At 37.5% G+C, this 22,440-nt stretch overlaps 1 protein-coding gene across 1 annotated transcript in view; it reads left to right on the top strand.

The window, feature by feature from the left end:
- The window catches only part of FRK (fyn related Src family tyrosine kinase), a 44,689-nt gene extending 25,675 nt beyond the window's left edge, over nucleotides 1-19,014 (top strand). The window contains exons 3-8 of the mRNA XM_036380345.1: nucleotides 2,328-2,488; nucleotides 3,103-3,271; nucleotides 10,822-10,980; nucleotides 14,716-14,897; nucleotides 16,785-16,950; nucleotides 18,821-19,014. Coding sequence (XP_036236238.1) covers nucleotides 2,328-2,488; nucleotides 3,103-3,271; nucleotides 10,822-10,980; nucleotides 14,716-14,897; nucleotides 16,785-16,950; nucleotides 18,821-19,014 — 1,031 coding nt within the window. The remainder of the gene's footprint in view (nucleotides 1-2,327; nucleotides 2,489-3,102; nucleotides 3,272-10,821; nucleotides 10,981-14,715; nucleotides 14,898-16,784; nucleotides 16,951-18,820) is intronic.
- Nucleotides 19,015-22,440: the final 3,426 nt, after the last annotated feature.

The raw sequence follows: 22,440 nt of genomic DNA on the forward strand, positions 1-22,440 counted from the left end.
TGCTAGACTGAAACCATGTAAAAATCTAATGGGGGGCTGTAATTCTTTTGGAAAGGGCAAGTTGAGGAGAAAATCTCTGCAGTCTTCAAACCCAGTTACTGTCAAGCTGTTTGAGACTGAAATTACAATCCTGTCCTGGTTACTAGTCTGGCATGGATGTAGAGATGACTGGAAGGGGTTATGGGTAGTTCTTTCCTAAGTGATATATGCTCTGTATAATTTTGGCAGAGGAGCACACCATGCTGCAGAACTCCAAGTCTGTGCTGCAGGCCTTATACAGCCAAACTCAGCCCTAAAATAAAAGTAAATGACCCCCTGTCAAACACTGCACTTGTCTCAGCTACTTATTACAGGATGTGAGAGAGTATCAGTGCAGAAATTTTCTCCAGCTTCTCCACACAAATCACCACCTGACCTCCATGCTGTCAATCATAAGGCTTTGTAAAAGGCTCATTTAAGAAATTAGAGCACATCCTTCAAAACAGCTCTTGCATTATTAATGTTAGCTACTTCACAAATAATAGTTATAATACTGCTGATAAATAAATCAGGTAGGCAAACTGCTATTACTTGTGATATATAACTGAGACTGGATTAACACAGTCATCCTGTTGGCCTTTTGTTCAATGCATCATAAAGACTAATTAATTTGTCTGGATTAATTTTCCTGTGAACTTTGGAAAAGTCATTACATTTTCAATCTGTTATTACTGAATTACTCTTTCCTTCATTTTGCTTCAGCACCATTTCCAAATGACACATCACAAAAGCATTCATAAATTTTACAGTTAAAAAGTAGTAATTATGGATGTAAATTTAAAAAAATAATTTGAAAAGTGCAATGTAATATGGATTTTGTTTACAAATATTCTCATTCCTGTCCTCATGCAGAATCGTAAGTTCCCAGATTCCTAAAAAGACTACCTGAGGTAGAGTATTTTGAAAAGCTCCTGTCTGCTCTCTGGTGGTCTTGGATGACAATTGCACAGTACAGTGCAAAAATATTTGATCATCCACAATAGTACTTACGGAAGGAGAGATTTCCTCTTTGATTTCATCACTTAGATGGTGAGAGAAATTATTCTTCCTATCAGCTTTGCTTATTTCTTGCAACCAATCCTATATGCTTTCTACATACAATATGTAACCACATATTCTTCTGTTATTATAACCAAAGCTTTTGCCAAGATGCATACAGTGGTACAATATAAAGAATTTATCTTCTAGGTTTATTGTGTAACACTGTTAATGTTAGAGCTAACAGCTGTGGACTTCTTTGGAGCAAAATCAGTTACCCTTCTGTATGTAATATAAACTCTCTACTGCCCATTGAACATGGACAGTGATGTCTAAATAATGGAGGGTCTAGGAAATGACACCCACATAAGCAACTAAATACCTTTTCAGCTCTTCTTAACTGCCTTCTCTGATGATTCTGAGCCTGCTATTGCTTCTATTGATATTCATTTGTAAAGCTCTCTAAACTAGTGGTCTCCAAACATTTTTATGTGTGTGTGTCTCTGTGTGTGTGATTTATATACATTTTCTGTCTCTCTTTGATCTTGTGCTGGTCCATGTCTAGCCCTAGCATGCAGTGACCCAGCCTTTTTTCTGACACATCCAAAGAGTGCTCCAATGGTCACAGGGAGGGACACTGGCTGTCATGATAAGCAGATAACTTACAGGAGGTGAGGAATAGTCTTATTGATTAAGACACAACAGATTAGAATTAAGAACATTGCACGGAAAAGGAATTAATCAACTGCCTGAAACACAGCATTATTCACCTGATTTTTATGTATTCCAAACATGCACAAAATTTAAAAAATCTCTTGGAAGATTTTTTTTACTTTTCAGAGAACTGTGGCTTGTGGAGGGTATATCTGCTTCCTCTAAAATGCCTGCCAGCCCAGCAGCTGCTATTTGGAATGTTAACACTAAAATAAAGGAGGATACAGGAAATATTAAAAACTGGCTAAATGACTGCTGTCAGTTAGATGCTTTTGGCTGCTTTTGGCTTCTTCAAACATGGGAAACATGAGCTGCCTCACAGAAGATATATTTATGTACTTCTACATCAGTTCATTTGCTGGAAAATCTCCAAATCTGAATAGCTGAAGACTGATATAGATAAGATGTGTTAAGCTATCTGAACAATGGGCTTTGGTATGAAAGAGGCTTTTTTTATAGTTGTCTTATTTGGAACTAAAATAATTTATTTTAAGGTCTTCATAAATGTATTTAGGAACATTATGGTGGTTTGGGTATAAATGATATTTTACCACTTCAATAATTCCTAGAAACTTAATATATTTAAATCTTTTTAGTTTTTGATGGTACATCTGTGAAGCACTACAGGGTCAAAAGGATGGATGGAAGCTTTTTCCTAACCAGAAGGAAAACTTTTAAAACTTTGAATGAGTTGGTTGACTATTACAGCAAGAACAGCGATGGCCTCTGCGTGTTGCTCGGACAGCCATGTCTAAAGGTAAGGCATGGATGCTACACTGTGCAAACTATTTTTTGTGAGCTAACTCATCAGATATCTGTCAGAAAGTGTTGACCCCATATCTGCTTCTACCATTTCAGAATGTTAATGATCTGCTTGTTTTCAGGAAGTTTTGGGTAGTGTTACAGTTTCCTTCTTGAGTTTGACAAATTAATAATAAAGTACCATGCCATTTTGAAAAAAATCATCAAGTGTTTGGTTGGGGGGGAGGAATATGCCAGATCATGATTTATGAATACCTTTTATTAATACATATGGAAACGAAATCTCCAATTTCATAACTCTAGCTGTCCATATGTAATTACTGAGACAAAACCACAAGGTTCTGGCAACCAGCAAGTCATTGTTCAAAAAGCTTGCTAGAGGGATGATTTCTAATTTGTGCTTTTCATGGGAGGATATTTTCTTTAGCGTATTTCTAATTTCTAACAAAGAGCACCCAGAATGAGGGTTGTATTTTATGTTCTTGGCTCACTTTATTGCATGTGTATACTCTAAGGAAACATTATTTATATCTGTTCCAGCTTTACACGAAATAGTTAACAATGATTTGTATATGTTGTTGATGTGTATTATTTATTTTCTTTTACAAGATACAAACTCCTACTACTTTTGATTTATCTTACAAAACTGTTGATCAGTGGGAGATAGACCGACGATCTCTGAAATTAGTGAAAAAATTAGGATCTGGTCAGTTTGGTGAAGTATGGGAAGGACTGTGGAATAATACCACCCCTGTGGCAATCAAAACATTAAAACCAGGTATGTGAATTATTCTTAAATGTTAATGAGCTATTAGCAAGAGTGCTCCTTTACTTTTTAAATGCTGCAGCAAACAGAGCCTATCTGTATATATGCATTCATTCTTAAAATCCACACACCTAGACATGAAGATTAGTAAAGCTCTAGGTCTAGATAGTCTTTGGTATTTTGAATGAGAATTTAATGCAGTTTTCTGTTTCTAGATGAGCTGAATTAATTCAGCATCTGTATCACATAATAAGGCAACCACAACAAGAGTTGTACCTATTTTTTACAGTATTGTTTGTGTGGAAATGAGTCACTATAGATTAAATAATCTGTAGGTGAAGTAATTGATTGCAAACAGTCTGTCATCTGTAGGGTTTTTCTAGGGATTAGGTGCTATACTGCAGTGATTTCTTCGGTTGTATAGAATATTTACTATGCTAAATTGGTACTTAAGGAGTGCTTTAATCCTAGTATTGCTTTTAATTTTTAAAAGTTTTTGATACACTACATTTATACTCACTATTTGCATGTAATATAAGATTGTGACTAATACAGTTTTTAGCATTTTTCTTAATTATGTTTCATTAACTTCAAGTAATTTGTGCATTTTCAATTGACAACATAAAATATCTGCCAGCAGATGGCAAGAACCACATAGATAAGAGAGGCAGCTTGTATGATATACATGTTTTTTAAAAAGAGATAACAACATGAGCTGTGGTTAATTAAAAAAGCTTGTGTTGGGCACTAATGAACCTGATTCAGGAAGCAGAACAGATTCAGGCCTTTGATTCAATATAGCATCAATATGCTTGAGCACTGCTTGAACAGTCTCCTAAACAGGGAGGAATTTCAGCATATGTTTCAAGTCTCCCTTGTATCAGGATATCTTTTGTGTTTTGGGACATGCAAAGTGAAAGAAAATAAGCCCCCTTTTTTTTTTTTCTGCTTAACTGAAAATATGACATCTGTTCAGACTAAAGACCTTCTATAGTTCATATGAAAGACAATACTTTTTTCACTGAACAGGTGCATCTCCCTAGTGACTCAGCAAACAAAAAACAGCTTGAAATGTCTTTTTCACTGGAGTAAACATAGGACTCACTGCAAACTTGTTATCATGTATAGACTAGTACAGTACAATGGAAGAAACTCCTTCAACTGTGATTCTTTTTGTAGTATCATAGTTCACCTGGGAAAAAGGGCTCGATTAATCAATACTTTTCCTATCTCTGTTTTTTCCACTCTAGTCTGATTCTTGCTAAGGTCAACAGCAGTAGTTTCACTGATTGCACGCTGGGTTGTATTGAGTTAGGGCAGATAGAAGCCCCACCTGGATGCAGTGCTTGGATAGCAGAGAGTTTGTGACCTAACACTGTGATAAGGAAGCCGAACGTCGCACATAGTGTTGCTCTGAATGAAGACTTTGATTCCCAAAGCTGTCTTGATAAATTATGTAGTTAATGTTGAATCTCTTATCACTGTACTTTGTGAACTATCTCATTCTACAAAAACAGTTCAAACAGTCACAAATGTAAGCAATTAACCTTGTAGTAACACATCTTCAGGGAATTATCTTCTTCTATACATTTCTATATCATTTCTTTCTATACATTATCTTCTTCTATACGTTTTTCACTGTATAGTGAAAGGCATTTGGAGTGCCTTACAGTAATCAGCACATTGGTTTTCCATAGCTTGTTCTCATTGTTACTCATGAGGAATAACACTTCACTAATTAAAGACAAACCACAATACCCTCACCCAAATCTGAGTAACAAATGTTTATCTTGGTACTAATAAAATTTCAGCAAAGGGTAGGGTTGGTAATTTCATTCACCATAACATAAAGTTGATAAATGAATGAAAAACATAATAGTTAATGAGTAATCAAGAAATATATAGTGTTGATCACTGAAGCTTCCAATATTCACATAAGCAATGTTTCAGGCTTCAAGTGTAACACACTGTAAAATATGCCTCTCCTGTAGCTTGGCTCAAAGATCTAAATCTCTTGTCTTTACACTGGGGCAGGAGGGGGTGTATTTTAAACTACAGACTTTTCACTAAGCTGTTTTACAGTGTAGACTCTCTGGACAAGCAAGTCATCAGAAAAACAGAGGAGTGTGTTAAAGTGATCTGACAAATGTAAGGGGCTGAGATGGAAAGGGCTCTGCTAAAAAAGCTTTACCACCAGAGAAATTGTGAAATGGAACAATGCTCTTATTACCAAGCAGGAGCAGGTTGATCAAGGGTAATCACATGGTGAACAATAGAGAAAGTATAATGCAATCAGAATGTCATAGATTTATAGGTCTTAGGGCCAGAAAGGATTTCTGTAACTTTGGGGTTTTCTGTTGAGCATTATTTTGCAGTGTACATCTGTTCTAGACCACATATAGTCAGAATACTTTGCTGTTATATGCCATTACACATCATCCCTCTGCTGAGATTAGCATTTATATTTAATCAAAATACAGCTTGTTCTTGACTACACAATAATGAGAAGTCCTCTAGTCCTAAGATGAAGGAACTGTAAGAATCTGCACCTAATTTCACATTTGAATTTACCTGATGTCTTCTTTTTAACCCTTGCTATGCCTTCTTGTAATAAAATAAAAACCTATTCAAATGTATTAACTGTTCTTTCCATTCTTGTTTAACTATTTTCCACTTGTCTTTAGAAAGGCTAAATGCAGTTTCTTGTTATATAGTGTCCTTCTCATTTCTCAAACAATTTTTTTCTGGACTTAAAATAATCTATAGCTATTGCTACTAAAAGGCTTAAAATCAATGATGCCAATGGCATCCTGGCCTCAATCTGCAATAGTGTGGCCAGGGAGACCAGGGCAGAGACCATTGTCCCTCTCTGCTCAGTGCTGGTGAGGCTACACCTCAAATCATGTAGAGAAAAATCCTGTCCAGAAAAAGAATTCTCCACAACAAAAGCAAAACACCATAATCACAAAACCAAAGTCAACAATTTGCACATAATCCACCCCTTGTCCCTTCAGCACAATTACAACAACTGAAAATATCTGAGATCATTCCACTCTTTGCTCTCAAATATCATTGTCAATATCTTGCCAATTACCTCTCCTTATTCCTTTTACAATCTGTTGATCAGTGTGACTGTATACAGAAAGCAGCAGTAATGTGATGCTTTCATTCAGATAATTCTCTTATTTGTTCGCTGGTTCACTGTCTCTGCTTTGGAGACATCTGTGACATTTTACCAGCCACAGCCACAGCCATGAATGTGTGAATGAAAAAACAAAACTTAAGAACATCTTTGCCTCTGACTTTTGAGCTGTTGACCCATAGTTTTCAAAGAGGTGCAGGGATCAGTAGATAGGAAAACATCTAGAAACCAGCAGTTACTATTTCTGGTTTTGGCTCTGCACAGCACTGTCTTGATGCAGGTCCCTGAACATGTCATTTCACATTTCTGTTTTTATTTCCTCACTGAGACATTGGATTTTTCTATTTAAGTGGAAATCATTGCAGCAGGGATTTGCACTTTGTCCTGTGTTGAGTGTGATGGATTTTCTCGAACCTATTGTCTGGGCTAGCTTGCTTCTCCAGCTGTCAGCAAGTGAAGCAGACATCTATCATCACCAATTAATTGTATCTGATAAAGTTCCTTATGCCTGTTGAAGCTGACGCATACATTTGTCATTATCACATTGTAAAGCATCTCCCAAGCTTCTCTCTGCATGGAAACTGTCCAAGCATGATTTTTTTTTTTTTCAGGAGGTTTTTCCAAAATAGTCTCTGGGTTGGTACTGCCAGTGGAGTTTTTCATAACATTTTCATTTCTCTAATTTGTCATCTCTTTAATACATATGCAGTGTAAAAAGCTTTGCACTCAGGGAAATACCCCAGTTTCCCTGAAAACAAAAGAGATTTTTTTATTTCATTTAATTCAGTATGTGGCCTTACACTGATATGTAAGTTTACTTCTGTATGGTGACAAAGCTGCTTGAGAACATCCAGAAACATATATTATTCATCTGTTAATATGAATAGGCTATTTTAGTTTCTTGTGTTGTCAAATTCTTAGTTTTTAAACTTTATTTCTTTATTACTCATAAAATTCTTCAGAAGATCATAGTTATATGTTTAATGCAGTCTCCACATAAATTAATTTTCTATAAACTTTACTTAGAAGGCTAGGTTCTTCTGAAGCACAAGGGTACTTTGAAGCAATTTGGGAAGGTTTATTGAAAAGTTGCAAACAAAGGGTCTTGTGATGGGTTTATCAAATATTTAAGGGCCATTTACATTTAGAATAGCAGAATCTGGAAAATAACTAACCTTCCTCTCTAACTCATTTCCAGGTTATCAGTGTTTATCTTAGAATGTGAAGCTTCATCAACTCTAGAACAAAATATTTTCAAAGATAAGTTAATCAGAACTGATATATCTGTTTTAAGTAGACTTAAGTTAGAGGTGATTCCTGGCAAAGCAGCACAACATAGAACATCTCAAAGGAAGAGATTCCAACATTTTGTTCTGGAGAATAGCTCTGACATTTAGAAAAACATTTTTCATTCAAAAAACAGATTATCAAGACCATATTTTCTTCAAGTCCTGATAAATTTACTCCCAAACGGGTATCTTACACAAAAGAAACCTCCACTTGTTTCAATAAAGGCTTATGTTAACTAATTGTTTTATGACCAAGTCGTTTCTACTTACAGTAACCTGCTCTTTATCTTGTGTTTACCACTAACAGCTGAAAATGAGTATTTCATTAAAAACATACATATTCAACTACAAGTTAAACCCCCCTCAGTTATTTGAAACTCCATTTGGCATGTGTTTCCTGCCTCAAAGGGATGTACTGTAAATTCTTTGCCACTATTGTGACAGGCTTTATCCAACTAATTTGTAACAAGCATGTTTGGTTTCTTTTAGAGGCAGTTTTTAATTTGCTTATTCAGTTGCTGAAACATAATCTTAGGCAGAACACTCATAAAGACACTTTTAATTTTTTTTCATTTGGCATCCAATCTTCTTATGAAGTACAATATAAGATCTACAGGGCTGTGGGGGATTGGGGCACTGTCTGCTACTTGCGCTATTTAAAGATGTAAACTAAGTAAAACTGAAGGTTACATATGCTCTGTAAAACATGCAGGAAATACTTATTGATCTTTTTCTGTTTTTTTTATCATTATTGTCACTGTTATTTGCTTTTACAGTGTAGAAAAAGATTTGCAGCTATTCAGCTAATGGAAAACTTCCTTCTTGATCAATTTATTGAAAGTTGTCATATCTGAAAAACATGTTGCTTGGTTTCAGTTTATTGGGAGAAGTTTATAGCATGATTAAATTGAGAAATTCCTTGTAGGCAAACTTTGATGGTGGGAGCAAATCAGACTGTCAAATTCTATGGTGTGAAGAAATCCTGTATAATGATCCATAGAGGGTCCATGATTTGGTAGACCCTAAGTGAGCAAGTAGTTCATCGTTTTTAGGATCAACTTGTCAAATCTTGGCACTGATGCTAAATCATAATTCACGCTGATGCATTTGCTTCTGGAGGCAGAATGCTTCACACCATGCAGCTGTAGATTTTAGGTTGATTTTTATGACAATGCATATATCTTGAAACAAGTAAGCAAATGGGGTAAAATTTTAAATAAATATCAAAGTGAGTCCAAACCCTATAAAGACAACCTTATAAATTATTTTTTTAAATCTAGAATTGGTGGAAAGTTTGAGTAAATCTGTAAAGATTGTGCTGTTCTAAACAAGAAAAGGATGTAGAGTAAGCATCACAGATATTTTGGGTTTTCTCCCTGTCACAGTCTCTACTTTATCCATCAGGTGTGATCATCTACTTTATCCAGACCAGGTGTGATCATTTACTCTTAGTGAAGGCCCCCACTTTCTTCTGATAGTGAGTAAAGAAAATGAGTATAGCTTGTACCTGTTGAGGAGATGTATTATTGGCTGCTTGCCATTTATTGATGGAAATCCAAATACTTTGACTACTCCTCCTAATAACATCTTACCAAATTGGGCAATATGGGATTGCCAAGGGAAGTATGAGGAAACAGAAGTGAGGAGTACCTGTTCCTTTCAATGTAATCTTTGCTCTCCCAAATAGCAATTTCAAGTGGCTCTTTTTTCATAAAGTCTATGTCAGGAGCATTTCTGAATCTTTCCTCTTGTATTGATGTGAGGATAAGAAATCACACATCATTCCTATGTTTGGGAAATAGACCAGGGCATTTTTCAGGAGGTGGCATTTAAGGTAGATTTTGGGTGAACAGGCTGATTTTCTAGTCCTTTTTGTAGAACAGATTATCGGTTGGAATTTTATTGCTGAGCCATTTAACATCCTCCAAGAGTTTCACCTAATTTAAACATCCATGTTTGGAACACAATCAAACTCCCAAATGAACCTTATAGATTACCTAATATTAAAAAGAAAAACCATAAAGACTCTTAGTCTTGCAGCCTTGGCTTCTCAAATTACTTAGTCTGCTTGCTGAGTAAGATGAATTTGTTTTTAAACATGGCATAGAGCAGAATAAGTTGGATAACTAGATATTTTCCTCTCCAATCTTAACTGTAATATTTTCTTAAAGTATTTTTATTTGGGAGGAAGGAGACATGAGTAGTTAAATAATTTCACATTTGCATGTAAAGCATTTTGAAGGAGATATTATTCACCAGCTTCCTCAAACACCTGACAATATCTGATCACTACTGGATCATTCATCTAGAAAGCTTTGATTCTTTATTTGTTCGTGTTTTCTTAATAAATCCCCTATTCAGGATCCATGACCTTTAATCCTACATTTGCCATGACTTTAGCTTCCTATACCACTTCTGACTGCTTCTTTGACATAGTTTCTGCATTGGTTCACTATATATATGAATAGAACTAGAGATGTTATGATCTTATGTAACACTTAAAAAGTTGGCATCATTTGCTGGTAAGACACTTTGGTATTTAGGGGTTGTAAAATTAATGTTACATCTGTGCATACACTGGTATTTCTGATAGGTTGCTATTGCATGATCATTATAAATAGTTATTTGTTTTTGTATATATAAAATGCACACACCATCTCTGCATATGCTAAACTGATTTCAGTGCTTTCTGGCTTTAATTGGTGAAGCTGAAAATATAGTGCAACAAATTTTTATTGCAGCACTAGTTTTCTCTCAGAATTTTATGTTCATTACCTAGACACTCTCACCTCAGTTTCTGATCCTTTCATTAACCAGTTGTTTGTTTAAAATGTATCCCTTAACATTCTAGCCTTGCTTTTTTTTCCTGTTTTGGGGAGTCCTGGGGGTGGTTGATTTTAGCCTTTATATTTCTGGTGGCTGGGACACATATGTTGTCTGTCCCTACACAACTGGCATGTTTCACTCATTAAATGTTTGTTTCAGCTGCACTGTCTGTTTTCTGTGGGAACTGTGAAGATTTGAGATGTTAATGTACTTTCAAAACCAGAAAACAATATCAGTTACTCCCTTAAGATTGCTGGTAGAAAGCCCTTTAATAACCTTGGTTTTGCTATATGCTGTTGTTTCAGGTTCAATGGATCCAAAAGATTTTCTGAGGGAAGCACAAATAATGAAGAACTTGAGACATCCAAAGCTTATACAGCTTTATGCTGTCTGCACATTGGAGGATCCAATTTATATTATTACCGAGCTGATGAGATATGGAAGTCTTCTAGAATACCTTAAAAGTAAGCAAATGACTCTAAACTCATTTTAAGGGTGCTGCAGTTGAGTAAATACACTAACATAAAAGACAGAATTACAACACCCTAGTTTAATGTAAAAGCTGCATTATTTGTCATGTGTGGGGGTGAGAAAAGCAGAAAGGCTTATGAATTTTTGACAACCAAAATATTTTAAAAGTAGGAAAGAATCACATCCACAGTCTGATTCTTGCCTTATAATGGCTCATATTTTTTCATCCAGTTCTAGGAGTAGATGGGAACATACACAAAGGAATAAAAATATAAGTATCCAGAAGGATAGGTCATCATATTTGACATGAAATAGAAGCACTTCCACAAAATGTACTTAACAGCTTTGAAAACTATTACTAGTCAGGGATAGCTTTTCACTACAAATTTGTCCCTTGCCTATCTCATCAGGGCTTTTATCTCAGTAGCACTTCAAAGTGCTCTTTTGAAGGCAAATAATAATTAAAAATAAAATTGTACAGCCTGGAACAGACTAGCATAATGATTGCACTTTTAAGTTCACTCCTGTTATTGGGAAATTCTTGATTCTAGTGTTGCTATCCATTTTTAGTTTAGCAGATGTCTTTGAGATGCTAAATGTCTTTAAAGCTGTAATGATTTCTTGAAGACAAAATGTTTGCCACGGTTGTCATGCTGAATTTCTTCTCTGTTTACAGCCCATAAAGTAAAGCCCTGTGTAATACCACAGACAGCATTTACCATGACACATGCCTTCCCCCATCTTCTCTGTGGAACCATTTTTAAATGAGGGTCTGTCCATGCACAATTACAGCTAAAGAAATCTCTGACACAGAGACAGCCCTTCCAGGAACTGCCCACAGTGGGTCTGCCATGACCTTGGGCCAGATCATCCACAGTTTTGTAGGCATTTGCTGGCCAGACGTAGCAAGGCACAAATTTCCTTCAAATCCTCATCTTTGGTGCCTTTGTGTGTAGATTGCAGCTTATCTGATTGAAAGAGCCTGGCACATCAGGAAATGATTGCTGTGCATGGAAACATTTATTGCAGTGGAGAAATAGCTCTGAGAAAGCCAGGATGAGTCACAGCTGTGGCAGAGGTGAAAATTGGCCTATTAGTGTGCATAGTGTAAACATGTCCAGAGCACATCAGTGCTGCAGCCTCTGTGTGGATCAGCTGCCAGCATAAGCACAGCACCTTGCTCCTTGCCTAAGTGCCCACTCCTGTAGCTCTTCATCAGAGGCTGTGGAAAGTCAGCTGGTTTCCAGGCAGCCATCAAGATATCCACAAAAATGCCCAGTTGAAACCCAGTCTAGTGGTATCCCTCCTTGTCTGATGACCGATGCACAGGGAGGTGCACAGAATTAAGAGGTGGAGGCAGAGATCCAAGGGTTTTGATAGGTATTGTGGTCAGAGAAAAGTCATTGCTGTCAGTGAGACTAATAAGGAAAGAGATTTGAAGCTCGTATAGAGCTCTGTGGCTGGAAATGATCTATATCAGCTGGAGTGCACAGCTCCTGGTAGGTTTTCTTGAGATTCAGCCTCTGTAGGAAACAGGAAAATATTTCCAGAAGGCTTCTGTCTCTGTGTGCACTATGGGTAAATAAAGCAAACTAGAGTGGAAGAAAGTCCAGAGATATTCTTTGTTCCTATTCCCCTTCTAGAACTGTATGGTATGCTTTTCCAGCTTTAAAAGTCCCTAATATTTTATTCACAGTTACTATCACATTTCCCCAAATTGACAGCTACTTAATAATGATGGACATGGGAATTCCCTCTGCCCACTGTAAATGTACTTTGGGAGAGTTCTTGATGAGCACTGCTATGCAGAGTTATTGAGCTGCCACCAGTATGAGAAAAATGCACCTGAAAACTTTTCTTTGTTATTGGAAGTGAATGAAATTGTCATAAATATATGAGTGCTTTTATCAATTCTGATGGGCCTAGGGCTTGTTCTGGCAGGTATGCAGTCTTGAAATTCAGTGAATTATTGTGGAGGCAATGTCCTCACTGGAGAAAGTGCCACTTATTTATTTTTCTCTTTTTTTATTGTCAGATATCTGTCAATGAGAATATTTTCCTGTCTTTTCTATATGAGTGGTTATGATAGATTGCTTAGAACAGGGTGCAGACCCCAAGACGTCTTTAATATTTTCTCTAATAAATTTTTCATATGAGGTTGAAGGTTTTGTCAAAAAATATTAGTAAAAAAGGACATGGAGGTGCTACATTTTCTCAATCAGTTAAAGAATAATCCATGGGATTATTTATAAATTTAAAAATTCAGCAGTAGGGCCTGATTTTGAGTGTGAAAGTTATATAAACATATCTATATCTATAGCTAGCTAGCTAGATATAAACTTAGAGTAGCCTTCCACTACCTAATGGGAACCTATAAGAGAGCTGGAGAGGGACTTTTTACAAGGCCAGGTAATGGCAGGACAAGGGGGAATGGCTTTAAATGGAAACATGGTAGGTTTACATTAGGTAAAGTGGGATGAAAAAGTTCCATCAAATAAAATGCCAGAACTGGAGAAGGCTATTTAAAACAATACTAAGACATGCTATCACTGTAAATCAATTAAAAATAAGTGAGAGAAAACCGCCAGCTACAAAAGTTTTATTCCTCTAACACAGAGGCAGTAAGTAAAAGTCACCAAGCTGATGACAAAGAACTGCTAATAAGCCTAGCAGCAAGGATTCAGCTTTTTGATATCAAGGCTCTGAAACAAAGTTGAAATTGTTTTGAGTGTTAGAGACTACAGAGGTAGAAAGCCATGCTTCAGTGCTGCAGCATTTGGGATTGTGTGAAATGGTCCTTGAATGTAATACTGATTTGGTTTACAATCAATTACTTCCTGGTTTAAATTCTTTGCATTGAGAAGTTTGGTTAGCTGTTCCCAAAATGCCACAAATTTGTACTCAAATGTGTTATACCCCAATGAATTTTTATTTTTTCTTTGTTACCATTTTACAATTTTTGGCTGCAGTTTTTCATGGCCTGAGACTTTCCTTAATTTGTAGAGGCAGGTTGCTCAGCTCAAAGTTCTTCTACTACATTGTTTGAACAATGATCTTCAATTGCCAAATCTCAATTTCTGGAATTTGGTGGTAGGAATGACATGCACATTGCTTCAAAAAGTTCTACTGGAGAAGGAGGCAGCTTGAAATCATCTCAAGGAGTCCTACTCCTGAGTAGTGACAACAGAGATGACAGCGTGAAGCAGTCAAGTGGACTGGAAAGTGAAAATGAGTTATACTTGACAGCAGATGGTATTTTTCCTAGTCAGAATCATTGTAGAATAGGGAACAAGGATAATTTTGTGATTTTCCATCTTTAGTCAGCTCTAGCTACAACTACTGGGTATGGACATTAACTCTTCCTCACAGTTCGGAACAGTTTTATGAACCCCTAATGTCAGAAAGGTGCATACTATGTTACTATCAGTAGATAAAAGATTTTCTTTTCAGACTGCATCAGCAGCTCCTTCCTGGCCTTGATTAACACCTGCATGTAGTATCTACTGTTTTAGAGAAGATGGGACAAGCACTGTTACTCAGTTATTGGGAAATAAGTAATGTCATTCAGAAATCTCTGTCATTTGGCTGGACTGTTGCTTTATTGTATTGCATGATTTGGTTTATTTGTGCTGGCTTTTTTGAACCAGGCAGGTTTTCAGTTATTTATGTCTGAAATCAGCATCTTGTTAATGTTCTTACGTTGTTCTTGTCATCTCCTTTTTAAACAGAAGATGGAGGCTCTCAAATCTCCCTGACACATCAAATAGACATGGCTGCTCAGGTGGCTTCTGGGATGGCATACCTTGAATCTCAGAACTATATCCATCGGGATCTCGCAGCCAGGAATGTTCTTGTTGGTGAGCACAATGTTTACAAAGTGGCAGACTTCGGACTTGCAAGAGTTTTTAAGGTAGGTTATGAGAGGCTTAAATGTCCCCACTTTTACCTCTGGAGAACAAGGTGGAAGAGGCCAACTAAAGAATGAATTGATGGGTTAAGACAAAGGCAAGCCCAGGGAGAAGAGGACCTATAACCTGTTCACTTGTATCTTCTACCTGCATTATCCCATGCGAGGTCAGAAGTTGTCCTGTGCCTTTGCGTCAGTCTGAAGAATCTTGGTGTCTGCTTCCTACCCAGCCACCCAGGAAGGACCCTGGCAATACCCAGCTTTATCCACAGTGTTTGCAACATGGAGAGGAATGGTGGAAAGGTTGTACACCTGGGCCTGTAAGGGAAGGCATATAAAAATGTATTGACATATATTCTCTTGTTGTTAACTTCCCCACTGCCTCCATGGTGCTTGTGATCACAGGCAGTAATCATAAAAGGACCTTATTCCTCTCCACAGCTAACAGCAACATTTGTAAAGTGAGCTCTCAGAGCTTTAAGTCTGATGCAAATTCTTTGTCACTGCACTGTTTTGGTTTTTTTCTCTAGTCCTTGAAGGCAGAATGCCAAGGGTCACCAGCCAAAGTATCCCTTTGGAAGAGCTGTGGTTTAGAAATGAGATTTCCTACCTCTGAAAATTATTTAATCAGTGTTGGAAAGATTTATTTTGCTACATTTTATGGATTTCAATATGAAATCCATAATTTCTGAGGCTATTCTTGGATTTTATTATTTATTTATGTTCTTGCACTGAGAAGGAAAAACAGAGAAAAAAAATTTCTACTTCTCATTTTGTTTTTCCATTCCAACAGCAGAAATTGAAGTTTATAATAGAACTGGATTTATTACATACTGAAGTATAGAATAATGGCTTAGCAAAGGCATCAAGGGACTTTGAAAATTCTTTTAATTTAATTTTGATTATTCTAAATATGCATAAGTTCATATTACAAGTTCTTTAACCTAAAAAAACATATCTTTTTAAATGAACAATGCTCATAATGCATTTGTTTCTTGTTTCCAAAGATTAGTGTTATGGTCAAGATGCCAGCTATATAAGTATAGAGATATAAATCAATAACAACCAATATTTTTAAAACCATCGAGCATTGCAGCTGGGAAATATACATTCTGTACTTAAACAATCAAAAAAGCAAAATCTGGTACATGTATGTCTGGATATGCATGTGAAAAACTTGACTGAGGTTTTAGGTGTGACTTATGTATACTAAATTATGTGTAGGAATTAAAGAGAGAAGAAATGTTCACAAAATTTAGATGTCCTTGCGATAAACCTTTAAGGACATGATTCTACAAACTGGCAACTCAGCAATTTTTTTGTTTCTTTCACCTACACTTTACATTAATTAGCTCAGGGGAAACTAATATATTAACTTGAATGAGTGAGAGTTTATTCTTTCTTCCCCAAAAACCTGCTTAAGCCACTGTTATCAAAGTCAATGACCCTTCAACATCACAATAAATCACAGAAGAAATCTGAAGTTCATTAGCTCTTGCTCTTGCCTTCTCTCTTTACTCTAGACCAGACGTGGAGACATTTGGTCTCTAGTGTCAGCAGGATGCTTAAACTGCCACTCCTGACAGACTTTTGAAATCTTGCATGCTGGGTCCAGAATTCACAGCAACAAGTCATAATTAATCAGGAGCCAGTCCAATGCTGTGTGCTTGCTTGAAATGATAAATGCTTTAGAAAAGCCTCTGATGAAGCCTCTGGACTTTTCAACTGCAAAGCAGAATCCTATGGTAGACTTCAGAAAATGGGTACTTACCTGAAAAACAAGAGTTTGGTTAAAAGATAAGATTAAGCACATGTTAAGCTTAGTCAGATGCCTAAGTGGTTTGCTGAAGCAGGTCTGAAACCAGGCTTGTTTTGTTTTACCCATGATAGGTAGAAAATGAAAAAATATATGAAGCTAGGACTGAAACAAAACTCCCAGTGAAATGGACAGCCCCGGAGGCAATCCGCTACAACAGATTCAGCATTAAATCAGATGTCTGGTCCTTTGGGATACTTCTGTTTGAAATAATCACCTATGGGCAGATGCCTTATCATGGTAAGTACTTTTACCTAAAGAAATGATGGCTAATTTTTTTCTTGATTTCAGAATAACACAAAAAAAGAAGGTTGAATGCCTGTACTATGGGCATGTTAAAGGGTTAAAATTTTAAAGAGAGGAAGAAGGTTGTTCAGATGAGGTCCATTTAGTAGGGTAGACCTTCTGGCTTCCCTGGGCATCCTGGCAGCTTTGCAAAGGCTGCGGTTAGCGCACATTCAAGCTTCCTCTTGATGGAATCAATCTGCACTGCAGAGGCACCTAAGCCAGCTGGCTATTTTCCTCCATCATCAGATCAAAGATGCCAATTCTTGGAATGTGAAAAAGGGAAGAAATAAAGGGAGGGTTTTTTGTTTCCCAACCTGTCCTTTTCAAATTTTTTTTTTTTTAGTATATCTCATGCAAGAATAGATTATGTCTGAAGCGCTGAACAAGCACTTCAGAAAGAAGGTGTCTGAAAAATAAATCAGGGTGCTTTTACCCCCCTCCCTCATGTATGATTGCTGCAGTGAAAAGTCTTCATAAAGGGAAGGATCACAAGAATTAAATAATTAAAAAATAAAATGTCACCAATCTCAAAAGTAGATATAGTAGTCTGAGAGCAGCTACTATTTCTAGTACGGTGAGAAATGCTCAAGGAACTGTGGCTCCAATAACACAAGATATCAGTGAGATGATTGACTGTGACTCATTTTGTGCTGGTGAGTAGAACACAAGGGAAGAACTAAAGCAAAAAAAAGTTATGTTGTCTGTACAGGCCTGAGGGGTGGTGCGTTTGCCATAAACTACATTTCACTGGGTCCCAAACGGATATTTTCTGCAAAAGGAAAAATTGATTTTGCTTTTTGATTCCCACCCTCACCTCCTGCGAAATTGTTCTGAAGAAAAAAAAGCAAAGCAAAATATCCTGAAGTCTTATATAAACTATAGTTGTGTACGTATGGACACACACACACATAAATAAATCATTTTAGTATAAAAAATATGTAACACCGTAGCTCTGGATATTGTCTGAAAACTCATTCAGTATTACCCCTTTGCAAAGGCATCTGTATCTTAAAAGTAGAAAATGTCATTTTACTATTTGCTTACTTAGTATTACTTTCAGGAGTTTGTTCTCAGTAATCAGTTAGTTTATGTTGATTTGTGGTGGCAGTGGATAATGTGCAGAGGAAGCACCATCAGAGATCTAGGGAAAAGAAATTAACACAATTCAAGATTTAATTTAAAGAGTAAAAAGATTGGAAGAGAACAGGACAATAGTCTTAGTATATAAAGGTATAGCAAAGATAGGGAAATGAATGGTTTCTTCTCCATGACTGGTGGTGATGGAATAGGGGGGATACCATTGCCCAGCTGCCCCTGTGGAAACAGGGCTGACTTTAGGAAAAAGTTTCTAAATGTGAGGAAAATTCAGCAGCAGATCAGGTTTTCTTAGGAGATTTCATAGTCAGTGAGACTAGAGGCATTTAGGAACTATTTAAGTTATATAGATGTCTGAAAATTTTTGACAAACCCAGATGGTGGAAGAAAAGCCTCACATGCAGACATCACAAACTTATTTGTGATGCCTTGTAGCTGGCACAGTCAGGGTGACGTGGTGGGGAAATGTTGGAGTTGGTTTTTAATTGCTGGTAAACATTAAGAGATGAGGCTCTCCTGGAATCATTCAAGGCCAGGCTGGAAAGGCTTTGAGTAACCTGGTCTAGTGGAAGGTGTCCCTGCTCAGGGCAGGGGCTTTGAACCCTGTGATCTTTAGGGTCCTTTCCAACCCAAACCATTCTGTGGTGATTCTGTGCTGAATAGAGAGGAACATACGGCACCCAGAAGCAGGTCCTGAGTAGCCTGATGAACTCCTTTTGGCTTGCAGGTATGCCAGGACACCAGGTGATCCAGCTCCTGGACAATGGTTACAGACTTCCTCAGCCAGAGACATGCCCAGCGCCGCTCTACAGGATGATGAAGCAGTGCTGGAATGCAGAGCCTGATGAGCGGCCCACCTTTGACTCCCTCAGCGACCAGCTGGAGAACTACTTCAACAATGAGCTCTATTCCTTTGCCTAGGCCCAGGCCATGGGACATGAACTCAGGATGCTCCTGAAGGACATGTCCTAGCCAACATGGCTAACAGAGGCTGTGGAGTCAGCCTAAGCCCAGGTGTGGGGTTATTTGGGGGTGCTGAAGAATCCTGGTACACTTCCTCCCCTCCCTGATCTTCGAAGACTCAAATTTTTTGCTGCTGGCAAGTGTTTTGCAAGACAAAGCATCAGGAAGCTGGAGGGTGGATGTTTCTAAAATTTAGTCTTCTATTTATTTTAAAACGACATGTTGAAAGAACAAACAATTGAAATTAGTCTAGCTAAGTAACTATTGTAGCTTTTTGTAATTTCTTTATTGGAATAATTATTTACTGTTAGACTTTTCATTCCTATCAGTTTGTTCTCGGGAAGGAATGTGATGGCTCTACACAGCAGGATCTGTGCTCACAGAGTCCTTTCATTGTAAAAAATAATAAAAGTAATCCTGTGACTGATGGCTCTGATTTGTCAGAATCCAAATTAATTTCCTTGCTTAGAATTGAAGTACATGTGCTTTTGCTATATCTGAAAATAATGGGAGATATTTATGGGAGAAAAGGAATTATTTTGTTTTGTAGTTGCACAGGCTGATCTTTTTATATTTTGTCTACTGTACTCCTTTTACAAGAATAAACAAAATTATTATTTTGAATTATTCTTAGAAGTTTGTTCTTAAGATTGTTAAATATCTATGAGTTATTGTCCATTGAACTGTAAGGGTTTATTTTATGGCTCTTAATTTTAGGGATATTGGAGGAAGGGATATTTTAACATGAACTCAAGACTGTCTCAGTGTTTTAGAGTGACAGCCTTTTCAATCCTGCTTCCCCAAATCACAAACCCTCTCCAATAGGGCAGGTCTAGGTATTTTGCAGAGTAATTAGTAATCTTTTCTTCTACTTTCTTTAGGTTCAACTTTAATACAGGAGATTTAAGTAACAGATGATCCATTTTATTTTGTTCAATGAGAAATGGAGCCCAGGTGCTTCTTCCAGCACCCTATATAGCCGTCTATAGATATTAAATTTTTTTGCCCTTTCCCTAACCACGGTATCAGTTCTTCAAAAAATCTGGTATCACTGTGACAGTTTTATTTTCTCAGTTGTGAGGCTTACAGAACCAGATTTAATTATTTACTTATGATTTATCAGTTAATTATTTAACAATATAATTCAGGAATTAAGAGCTGTATTGTGTTGACATAATGTGACGTCAATACAAGTGTGCTACCATTTTCCTCTAATATCAGAAAGATCCATTACTGGATCTGGGTGGCTTTTATTACATCTTTTCCATATGATTATCTTCACTTTATATTTCAAATCTATTCATCTTGTTTGCTTGCCTTGCTTCTAATTTTTAATTTCCTTTCCCCCTCCTCTTACTTTGGAAAGTAGCACACTGCTCATTTCTTTCATACACATCTCTTAAATACTCATTATTCAAAAGCCCTTTCCTTATCATTTTTCTCCCCTTTCTATCTCACTACAGTGGCTTTCCAGCACTGTGTCTATGTTCAACTTAATTTTCTGTGGAGTGTTTCTCTCTACTAATCCTCTTTATACTAATTAAATTTGTAAAGCATAACACAGCTATAATTAATTAGCTGTCATAGCATCCATGTGATTTTTGGAAAGTAATCGTCCACTCTGAAAGAAGAAAAGGTTGAATGGCTTTGCCAAACCCATCTGATAAGAATTGGCATGGAAGAGCTTGGGAGATTCCCAGTCAAAGTCTCCTGCTGTCCTCCATCCATGCTTGTTTTGAGACTTGTGCTAACTTCTGGCTCATGGCCTCAACAAGATATTATTTATGATTATCAAACTTCCATCAATCCATGCATCTCTTGTCTAGCTAGGAGCTGTGTTTAACACTGTTACAGTATGAGGTTAACCAATCTCACAGAGTGGGCTTATGTAATAATAGGAGTGCTGTTATGTGGAAAGATCTCTTCATCAAACTTGTGATCTTCCTGTTCAAGCAGTATTTCTAACATGATTTTTCAGACTTATGACATTAAGAATGTTGCAAATAGAAGTTGAGTTTGCCCAATCAAAAAAAAAAAAAAAAAAAGCCAAAAAGCCAACAATCCAAACCCCAAAACTGCAGCTAAAAGATCAGCCTAGATGTGTGAATTTCACAGGAGACAAGCTGCCAGGAAAAAAAAAATTGACAGCTAGGAAATAGGAAAGTTTTCAGAATTCCAAATTACACTAATTTGGTCCAAGCTGCTCTGTGCTGGCCTCTGCCCTTGGGTGGAAGTCAACAGGATATTGCAGAACTCTACTGAAGTGACATCAGTAATTCTGAAGAAATCCCACCTATACAGTGGGATTCCGAAACCAACATTAAAGGAGTAGAAAGTCTGTTTGTCCAGCTAAAGTGACTTTGTCTCCTTAATTTCTCCTATAGTCAAAGGAGAGAGAGGCTCCTTGAGATGATGAGTCAGTGCCCCAAAACTTCATTTTTCCTCGGAAGCACCCTTGGCAGGGTTCTCTGTAGTTGCTGCTGTGAAGGAAACAGCTGAGGAGGGTGTGTAATAATCCACCTGCTGCAAACTGCAGTCAGCTGCTTCAAGATCCCTCTACCAAGTGCAGCCTCAGGAGCCACCTGAGGCTGAAAGGAGCAGAAGCTGCAAGTGAGCTGCACCCTGCTGAGCTGTGTGAGGAGCAGGCACCTGCATGTGACGGCCTCCAGGTGATGCAGCCTGGCACACTGGGCTGTTGCTGGCAGGCACCTTTCCCTGCCCTTGCATCCTGCCACTCTTTCTCTTCGCATGCTTGCACAGCCACAGCTGCTTAATGGAGTTTGGGTCTGCCAGCTGCCTCTCCTGTCTGCAGGCCCAGGGTGGCAGACCTGCAGTGCTGTCTGAAAAGCAGCAGGTATCTTCACTTTGGTGTGTCTCATTATAGGCACTACAACAAATAAATTAATTTTGTGTTCATCTTTGAGGCAGCCCGTGCATGTCTGTCCTCCCCAAGATGCACTGTAGGTGAAAAGGTGTGGTGAATCTTTGACGTCCAAGCCTGAGCTCTGTTTCCATCTCACTACTATGTGTCCTGAGACTAGTGCACTTTCTTTTCACAGCAAATTGAAAAGCAACGAAAAGCAGGAAAGTAGGCTGTTCATTTTTCTCTTGCTCTAATTACACTAAATCTGGTGCCTGGTAGAGTTCCTTTGCCTCTATGAACAATCCAGTGGAGGCCAAGCTTGGGAAGGACCATAGGTGCTGGCCTCAGATCCATTGGTTTTCTGGCTTAATCCATGCACTTGCACTCACTCCCTCATTTTGCCTGTCTGGAAACTGCTGCCATACACGGGAAATACTACCACTCTAATATGAGGTCTAATTTTGGATTTTTGTTTTTCCTTGGGCTAGCAGGGGAACAAAGGAGACAGAATCACTAAATGC

The sequence above is a fragment of the Molothrus ater genome, chromosome 3 (assembly GCF_012460135.2).
Source record: "Molothrus ater isolate BHLD 08-10-18 breed brown headed cowbird chromosome 3, BPBGC_Mater_1.1, whole genome shotgun sequence".
In the NCBI taxonomy this organism is placed as follows: Eukaryota; Metazoa; Chordata; class Aves; order Passeriformes; family Icteridae; genus Molothrus; species Molothrus ater.